At 44.5% G+C, this 9384-nt stretch overlaps 1 protein-coding gene across 1 annotated transcript; it reads left to right on the plus strand.

The window, feature by feature from the left end:
- Positions 1-4771: 4771 nt before the first annotated feature.
- Positions 4772-6668, plus strand: LOC149314610 (uncharacterized protein C11orf96 homolog). Its single transcript, XM_089523501.1, has one exon. The coding sequence runs from the start codon at positions 5002-5004 to the stop codon at positions 5473-5475; it is 474 nt and encodes a 157-aa protein (XP_089379627.1). The 5' UTR covers positions 4772-5001; the 3' UTR covers positions 5476-6668.
- Positions 6669-9384: the final 2716 nt, after the last annotated feature.

Below are 9384 nucleotides of genomic sequence, written 5' to 3' on the forward strand. Positions count from 1 at the left end.
AGGGACATCCACCCAACCACCCACATCAGCCAAATCAACCTAGATGATCCTTGGGGTGACAGATGCCACAGGCAAATTGCCCTCACAATTAGCTATCTGTTCTCTGATTAAGATCTGCACACCTTTTCATTTAGCATCCTCTGAGTAGCTGGTAGGTATATAAAGGTGAATGAATAAGAAGGTGAACTTGATAAAATAGCAATGGAATTGTTAATCTAATTGTTAATGTCAATATATTTTCAATGACATATACAGCTGTATAAAACAGATATATAAAAGAGGGCTTAAATATCTTATAGTACCAGATCATGCCTGTTCTTGGAAGCTAAGCTGGTCAGCCCTGTTTAGTACTTGGATGGAAGACCACCAATGAATACCAGGTACTGTAAGCTATATTTCAAGGAAAGGAAATGGCAAAAACATTTCTGTATATTCCTTGACTAGGAAAACCCTATGAAATTAATTGGGTCACCATAAGTCAACAGGTGACTTGAAGGCGCATACATATACACAGAGAGACAAAAATCAAGTGTATGGATGCTATTCTAGTATGGTTCTTCTAGCATGATGAAGGCTTTCTTCATCACTCTTTTTTAATAGTAGTCTCTATAAATACCAGACAAGTATCACGTAGCTGGCATTTCAGTGGGAGTAGCATAGGCATTCACAGAGAGGTTATCATTGCCAAATTAATATTCTTTCCCCCGTCCCCATCATCTTTTCATTATAATTCCACACATTTGGAATATGATTTCACAAAGGACCAGGAAATTAGGCAGATGATATGTTAACCTCAGGCACAGCTCAATGACTTTGAGTTATATGAAAGAATTTATAAAAAATGGGACCGGTGCAATATATTAGTTTAGACTAGTTCTAGACCAATCACAAAATTGCCTTTTCCTCTGCTTATTTTTTAAGTAATTAAAACAGGTGCTTTATATTGTAGAAGCTAGATGTGTTTGAGTGAGGAAAGAGGAATAGACACTTACACATTGTTCCAAACATTTTTATTTGAAAAACTAATTCAGGTATATTTTTAAATGTGTTTTTCTTGTGTATTCTTTACCTGAAAAATCCTATGAAATATTCCTCATAAGCCAACAGGTGACTTAAAGCCACATAGACACACATTTCTTGCCTAGTTCTGTGTTGTGCTTATGTAGCTTTCATCCGTTCATACTAACAGAAACTCCATAAACTATTATATCCTATTGTAATTTTAAATTATATTTACAATAACAAAATGCAAGTAACAAGAACACTGGGATTCTTCTGTATAATGGTCTTAAATGCCTCCATGATAAGCAGAGTAGTTTTTCGATTCCTGTTCATCTCCTGAGTACACATTTAGGGGCACTTGGTACAGCAGGATATTATGAGGAATGAGATGCCTGGACATCTTCCAAAGCTATCCTTCATAGAAGCATCTTCCTGGAGGGCATCCCCTCAGAGAGCTCTTTCCATACCATCTATCCAGGAATGCAGGCAACCAGTGAATTTCATGAATATTTTCCTATTATGTGAAGAAGAGTTCTAGAGAACACCAAAGCTTTACTCAGAATATTCTGACCCTTTACTTGGTCCCTATAAAGATATTATACTTACTGTGGCTTTGTGCATTCCTTAATGGATTGCCACTGCTCTCTACAGTTTTTGTATATTCTTTTATAAGACTTTATGGAGCTAGCGTAATGTAGTGGTTAAAAACATCAGACTAAGACTTTGGAGACCAGGGTTCAAATCTACACTTAGCCATGGAAACCCACTGGCTGACTCTTCTCTCAGCCATAGAGGAAGGCAAAGGCAATCCCCCTCTGAACAAATCTTGCCAAGAAAACCCTGTAATAGCATCACTTTAGAGTTACTATTATTATCATTATATTTATTTTTATCCCACCCTTCCCCCCCAAAACTGGGATTTAGGATGGCTGAGAGTTGTCATAAATTGGAAACAACCCAAAGGCACACAACAGGAAGACATTATGGCTCACATCCTTTTATTCAGTTATGATACCATAATAAAAAACATCTGGCCACATAATTGTTTCCTAATCACATGTACAATCATGGTATCATTAGAACAATTGTAAATGCCCCTGAAACTCCCCTTAAAATCCAGTCATTCCTCCCAATGGTTAGTGAGAGCAGCACTGCAGAATGATGGCTCTCACCAGCAAGCAATAGTGTCCAAGGAGCAGAAATAGAGATGGCTGTGGTGTGATGCTGCAATTCTTTGTCACACCATCACTTACTCAAGGGAGGGGACTGGTCATGCCATCCTTCAATGCCCCACTCACCAGCGCCCCAGATCTTTGTTGCTTGGGTTAGCTAACTGGCTTTTAAGGTGGGTTTTGGGGGTCAGATTAGGAGATGGAGTATAACTATGATATTGTAGCTATGCCTTGGCCCAGATAATTAAAACTCGTCTTGAGCCACAAATTCAGCTTTCTACCACTTGTACAGTCCCTCATTCTTTGCTATGATCCTTGATGAGCTCTCCACTTCATAGAAAAGTAATACTGTGCATAGCAATTAGATGCTATGCCACAGTCAGTGAAACTCATTCTGCAGGGTGTTTTGGACCATCCCTACTGCAGAAATAATCCAGTCTGACACTTCTTTTACTGCCACGGCTCAACCAACTACCCTTCCCAGAATCCCACAGCCTTGAGCCATGGCAGTCAAAGCAGTATCAAGCCGGGTTACCTCTGCAGTGTTCATGTCCAAAACATCCTGCAGAAATAATCCAGTGTGAGACTTCTTTGACTGCCCTTGCTCAAATGCTAGGGAACTCTGGGAATTGTAGTTCATTGGGGCACCAGAGCTCTCTATGACAGAGAAGGCTAAATGTCTCACAAAAAGACAATTCCCAGGATTCCCCAGCATTGAGCCAAGGCAGTTAAAGCAGTTCATCACTGAGTTGGGGGGGGGGGGGGAGAGAGTTCAACTAGTTCTGGCAGTTTCCATGACTAAGTGGGGATTTGAACCCTGGTCTCCAGAGTTATAGTCCAACACAAACCACTGCATCACATGACCAGAGCAATAGTCTGGGAGGAAACACTAGCTGTTGGTTATTAAATGTTCTGTATGATCCATCTCTGTGTCATAGGTCCAATTTTAGAAGAAGCAGACTCAAACTGGATTATTTCTGGAGTGTGTTTTAGACTGATGCAACAGAACCAACTTAGGGCCTTCCTGGGGGTTAAGAGGGAGGAATTATAGGTTCCAAAAGATACTCTCTGAGTAGCCACAAACACAAATTGGGAGCCACTAATTGATATTGAGGTGGGTGAGTAGGGAGCAACTACATGTGTCATGGGATTTCTCATGGCTTAAACACATGTGTTTTTCAGTTGAAGGACCTGCAGGGTTCTCCCCATTTTAAGATCCCAAATAGCTGCACAAGGGAGATGCTTTGAACCCTGAGGAGAAGAGGGGGAGGCAAGTGAAGCCCTCTTTTCCCTCGATTATTTTTCTCCTCTGATCTATCTAAAAGGTCATCTCCTCTCATCTTTTCTCCTCTCTCTTTCCCCCCAGTTTCAAATAGCACCGCTATAGATCAAGCAGGGACTGTCGTGGCTCCATCTGCACTGCAGAAATAATCCAGTTTGACATTGCTTTAACTGCTGTGGTGCAATGCTGTGGAATTGTGGGAACTGCCATTTGTTGTGGCACCAGAGCTGTCTTGACAATGTCTCACAAAACTACCATTTCTGTGGCAGTAGGCAGTGTGGGTCTGCTTTCCCTGCCCTGGTTCAGTGCTAGGAAGTTTTGGAAACTGTAGTTTTGTGAGACTCTGGTGAATGAACTACAATGAACTACAATGTAGTGTGGACGCAGCCTGGTAGGAAACCCTCCACATGTATTGTATTGTATTGTATTGTATTTCAAGGATTTCTATCCTGCCTTTCTCCCAGAAGGGGACTCAAGGAGTGTTACAATAATTTAAAAAGTGAAAATAATTGTAAAAGACAAAAAAGACACAATGTAGGTGGAGGCAGAGCACTGACACTTTCCTCCTGCACTCCTTCCTCTTTCCTGCAGAGGGACCAGTCTGTAGAGAGATCTTGTGGCACCTTGGAGACTCCCTGAAAGAAAGAAGGTGGCAGCATCAGCTTTCATAGACTTCAGTCTGGTTCCTCAGATGTGGTTAGTAGAGTGGAAGCCTGGCACAGAGATATGCAGTATCTGCCATGGCTATGTGAGGATGGCAGTTCACTCGGGGCTGCGGGGGGGGGGGGGGTGGAGTTGTGATTTTAGTAAGAATAATACAGTGCTAGTAACCCTATGTAGGGAGATCTTGTAGCACCTTGGAGACTGATTGAAAGAAAGAAATTGGCAGCAGGAGTTTTCCTAGACTAAAGTCTACTTCCTCAGATGCTATCTGTACCCGAAGATCAGTCCCATATCATCCCCCTGGTTTCCACTAAGAAGGCAGCCTTTAGCCTAGGAAAGCCCCTGCTGCCAACTTCTTTCAGTCAGTCTTCAAGGTGTTACACACACACAGAGAGAGAGTGGTTCCCACTCCACCGAATGCCCCTGAGGAAGCAGCCTTTGGCCTAGGCCAGCTCCTGCTGCCAAGGGCTTCCTTCCTCTGGACCCTCCTCCCAGCCCCAGCCAGGGAAGAAGGAGGACGTCAGTCAGTCGGAAGAGAGGCGTCTTCCCGCTGCCTTTCAAGGCTCGGCCTGGCTCTCATCCGGAGGAGGAGGAGGAGGAGGAGGAGGAGGGGGTATATAAGGGCTGGAGGGGATCCCTGAGCTCCAGAGAGAGCCTTTGGAGCGGAGGAGAGCAGCGCTGGCGCCGGAGTCTGTCTGGCTCTCTCTGCATCCTCTGCGTAATTGCGCGCCAGTGGAGAGTTCCAGGAGAGGGGCCCCTCTGCTCCGCCTGGCTTTCGGAGAGCCTCTGGAGCAGCAGCAGCAGCAGCAGTCCCTGCAGCCCGGGCGAGGGCTCCCTCTCTTCTCGCTCTCCCGGTTCCTTCTCCCGGGAGGAAGAGGGAGGATGGCAGCAGCCGCAGCAGCCTCCAAGGGAGGGGAGCATCTCCTGGGCATCTGCTCCAGCTACCAGGCGGTGATGCCTGCTCCGGCGCAGCTGGTCTGCCACTGCCTCTCTTCCTCCTCCTCCTCCTCCTCCTCCTCAGGGAGGAAGGCCCACCGGCGCCCCCGGGGCCAGTCCCGCTTCAAGACGCAGCCGGTGACCTTCGACGAGATCCAGGAGGTGGTGGAGGAGGAAGGCGTCTCCCCGATGGAGGAGGAGAAGGCCCGCCGCTCCTTCCTCCAGTCCCTCGAGTGCCTCCGCCGCAGCACCCAGAACCTCAGCCTCCACGCCTCCGCCGCCGCCTCCGAGAAGGAGAAGAAGAAGAAGGGCAAGAAGCAGACCCTCCCAGGCAGCAGCAGCAGCGGCGCAAGCACCGGCTCCAGCCGGCACCTCCGCAACAGCCTCGACTCCTCCGACTCGGACTCCTCGGCCCTCTGAGGGGCCTCCCCGGCTCCCCCCAAAACACAGACACCTTCAGAGCAGGAGGAGGAGAGAGAGAGAGGGGGGGGCTCGCCTCTGGCTGCTTCCCTTCTTGGGCCGCCTTTGGCTTTCCCCACAAGAAGAAGGTCCTGCAGAAGGGAGCCAGCTGCAGGAGGAGAGCAGCGCCAGAGAGGAAGGACTTCGTGGGAAAAGGGAAGGGACAGGGCCACCAAGTGCCCTGGACACAGAAGTGGGACAAGGCACCATAACAAAGGATGATAGGACCCAGAAAAGCTCCAAAACCACTCCTAGAAATGTCAGTTCATGTCTCCTGCTCAAAAACATGGAGGACACTTTGGGACATTCCCTCCTGGAAGGGAGGCTGCCATGGAGGACGACGTCTCCCTGGAAAAGGAGGACGCCCGGCCAACCTGGCTCCTCCCGGACAGAAGGTTGGAATGGAGGACGTGTCCTGGAAAAGGAGGACACCGAGTCCCCCTGCTCTTGCCTCCCTCTTCCTCGCCCTTGGCTCTCCTCACAAGGCGCTGTGCTGCAGAATGAAGCTGGCAGAGATGAAGAACTTCATGGGGGAAATAGATATGTATATATATATTAAAACTTGACTGGTTGAGAAGGCCTTTGGATCCCCCCTCTTTCCAACCAATGGCCATTGGACTCCCTTTTTCTGTCCCTAATCCTTACAGACTTGGAAAAGACAGTTCGCTACTTCTTTTTTCTTAATGAAAAAGAGAAAGACTGCTTCAAAAAGTTCAGTGCACATGTGCTCCAGTTCAAGATCATTTTTAAAAGGGAAGCGCTTGTATGTATGTTTCTACCTTGGCTATCTTTTGGGTCTCTCTTTTTTTTCCCTTGTAGAAAATGAAGGGGGGAAAATGCACATCTTTTTCTAACTGTTAAGGGGAAAAATATATATATATATATATACACACACACATACATATCTCCAGATGTTTTATGGATGCGATCAGCTGCTGAGTTTATATTTATTTTTGCATTTAAACTTCTGACTGCATTAATTTAATATGTTTCTACCGGAGTGTCTGCGATTATTGACACGAAAGAGAGAGAAATAAAGCTGTTATATTTGCACAAGGCCCTCGGAGTGGTTGGTGTTGCAACTGATATAATTTTACAGGATTTGAAAATCCTTGGAGGAGGAGGCATTGCAGAGAAACTGCTTTGGAGTAAAAGAGAGGGAGAGGATTTGGGGAGGAAACCAGACTCTTTTGAAATAAGCTGCAACAGTATACATTAAAAGTCTGCTTAAGGGCAGGGGTTTTTAAAAATATAGTGCTCTCAAAGATGTTTAAAAATGGACTAGATGACCTCTAAAGATCCCACCTAACTCCAAAATGTTATTATTCTAACCCAAAAGTCTTTAACTTCCCAATAGCAGGACTGAAGTTCTGATCAGTTTATGGTCCATGGTCTCTTAATGCTTGGTTTCTCTCTTCCATTTTGATATTTCAAACCATCCTTAAATGCTGAGGCTTGATATAATGAGGCTGTTTACTGTAGAAGACATGGCAGTTTTGAGTAGAAAACTAACAGATGCTCTTTTACAGGAGAAATAATCTCTTTCCTCTGAATATGAAGATAACCTGGACCTCTGGACCTCTGGCCCCAGCTCCTTGTCAGGACCAGGCATATGGACTTGGTGCTGCTTTTAATTTTAAACCTTGGCATGTGTTAAAGTGGTCAATGGTCAAGTGCTGAGGCTTTTTAAGAACGGCTGTTCCAGGTTTCTCTAACTTCAGGCTACTACTGAGTTATTTTGCTTGCCTGTATGGGTACACGGAAGACACGCATCCCACATTTTGTCTTTAAAGACTTCTGTCAGCAAAACGTTGCGCTCAGCTCTCTTAACCTGCCTGTATTCAGAGGTGCTGCTCAAAGTTCAACACTAGTTTCATGGTGCTTTATTAGTGAGGCAGGGACATTCAGGGGAAGGGTTTCTACACCTCTCTAGAAACCTATTGCTCATCGTGGGATTGATACTTCCAAGGGGATATCTGAATGAATCCTGCTAACGGGGATTTCAGTGTGCTAACACCAGGGTGGATTTTGCCCCCTTGTAAAACTCAAGAGTCTGTGGAGAAAGAAAGTTGGAACGAGGAGGATAAATAGGTGGTGGCAATAAAAGGCCTTGATGAAGTTGAATATAGGGCTACGGAAGGTATGAAGCTACAGAGGGGGATGTACTAAAAGTGGGAAGGCACTATATACTGCAGTTTGAAAAAGAGGTATCTTGTAGGAAGTCCTGGGGCCTCTGCATAAGGGAAGAAATGCAGCCAGTCAGCATTAAAGAGCACAGTGTTTAGACTACAGATGTCCCAAATGTGTTTTTCCAGTTCAAAAAAATCTTAAAGAGGTCACCAGGTGTAGAAGTTTTATGGTAATCTGACATGGACTGGAATGGAATGAAACTTAGGATCATTAAAAAAAATTTCCCCAAAATTCAGAAATGGTATCCTATGAGGAAGTCTGATTTCGCTCCTCAAAATAGAAACAAAGTGTACTCACAGCTATTAGCTGACCTAAAATACTAATCCTCCAGCCTGAATGTAAATAGTTTAATTTCAAAGGTCTTTCAAAATTAATTATTTACAAATCTTTTCAGTGTTGTGCATTTCCAACACCACTTTGCTTTAGAAAACCCATGCGTTGTTTATGCGTTTTTCAGTGACGCTTAGAAATTTCAGATTGCCCCTTTCGCCATAGCTTTAAGCACAGTAGTGTAATTCTGCAGCAGCTTCCAAACTAGAGATGGCTTCAAATGACTGCATCTTTCCAGGTGCCTGAAGCAATGTGGCTCTGCAGATCCGTGAAAGCCTGGGTAGAAATTTCTATGCTTTATATAAGAAGTGTGCCCAGGAAGCTATTTCTGCATTCCCTCTCTTTAGCTTTGCATTCTGCTTGGCAAACAGACATCAAAAGGAGGTTATTTATTTGCCTGGTTTTCACTGCCTGAACACCACTAGCCTTGGATGCCAACAAAGATTGAGGGGGAAAGGCAGCACTGCCAGGCAGCAGGCAGGAACACAGGGGTGGGTGGGTGGGTGGGTGACATCCTCTGTGGGAAGGGAATTTACACTTGCTTTTTATTTCCAAGAATTCAGGAGAGAAATTTGGCCAGGAACTGATCACATCCAGGGAGAGAGGATATTAGAACATATATAATATTATTCCATGACAGCACCTCTTTAGGATAAAAATGAGATTGTTGTTGAATAGGATATAGCTATTTAAAGACATGCAAAATAAAATGAGGGATTACAGTGCCCTGGTATTAAATCTTCTCTTAAATCACCCAGAGAGTTAATTTTCCCCAGTCTCTACTCCATGCATTTAAATCACCTGCAGAACAAGGTGGACATTTGGAAGGTCTTTCCCCATTATTACCACACTATGATGAATGTGCTTCCACTACTTTCACTTTCCTCTGCCATGAAGCTATTAAAAGTTGTTATGGAGAGTTGTTTGTGATCCTATGGCCCAAGAAGTTTTCCAGATAGCCACAAAACATTAGCAATGCAATGCAGAAGGATTGCACAGTATTCCTCTATGCTCTTTCAGAATGAAGACATTCTGATAGTTTCCAAGTTATATCCTCCTAGGAAGTTTGTTTCCTGGTAGGAACTCATTTTCCATCTCTGAACACAGAGACTGCATTTGTTGTACTTGGTGGGTTAGTTTCATCAGTATGGTTAAATCGACACAAAACAAATTTGAGAGATTGCTTTTTAAAATAACCTCCCAAGTTTTACCTTGATATTTTTGCTAAGGCCTATGGAGAAGCAATAGTACAATATCCCAGCCAAAATATTTAAAAATATATATTTTAAAATTTTAAAGATACATTGTAGTAACTCCTGCAGCACCTCCTCCCTATCCCTGTTTACAACA

This window comes from Sceloporus occidentalis, unplaced genomic scaffold (assembly GCF_023333645.1).
Source record: "Sceloporus occidentalis isolate IW3139 unplaced genomic scaffold, rSceOcc1.0.p SCAF_4, whole genome shotgun sequence".
NCBI classification, from domain to species: domain Eukaryota; kingdom Metazoa; phylum Chordata; class Lepidosauria; order Squamata; family Phrynosomatidae; genus Sceloporus; species Sceloporus occidentalis.

Excerpts from the sequence above, each read along its gene's own strand:
- LOC149314610 (XM_089523501.1), top strand. The coding sequence starts at position 5,002 with ATGGCAGCAGCCGCAGCAGCCTCCAAGGGAGGGGAGCATCTCCTGGGC.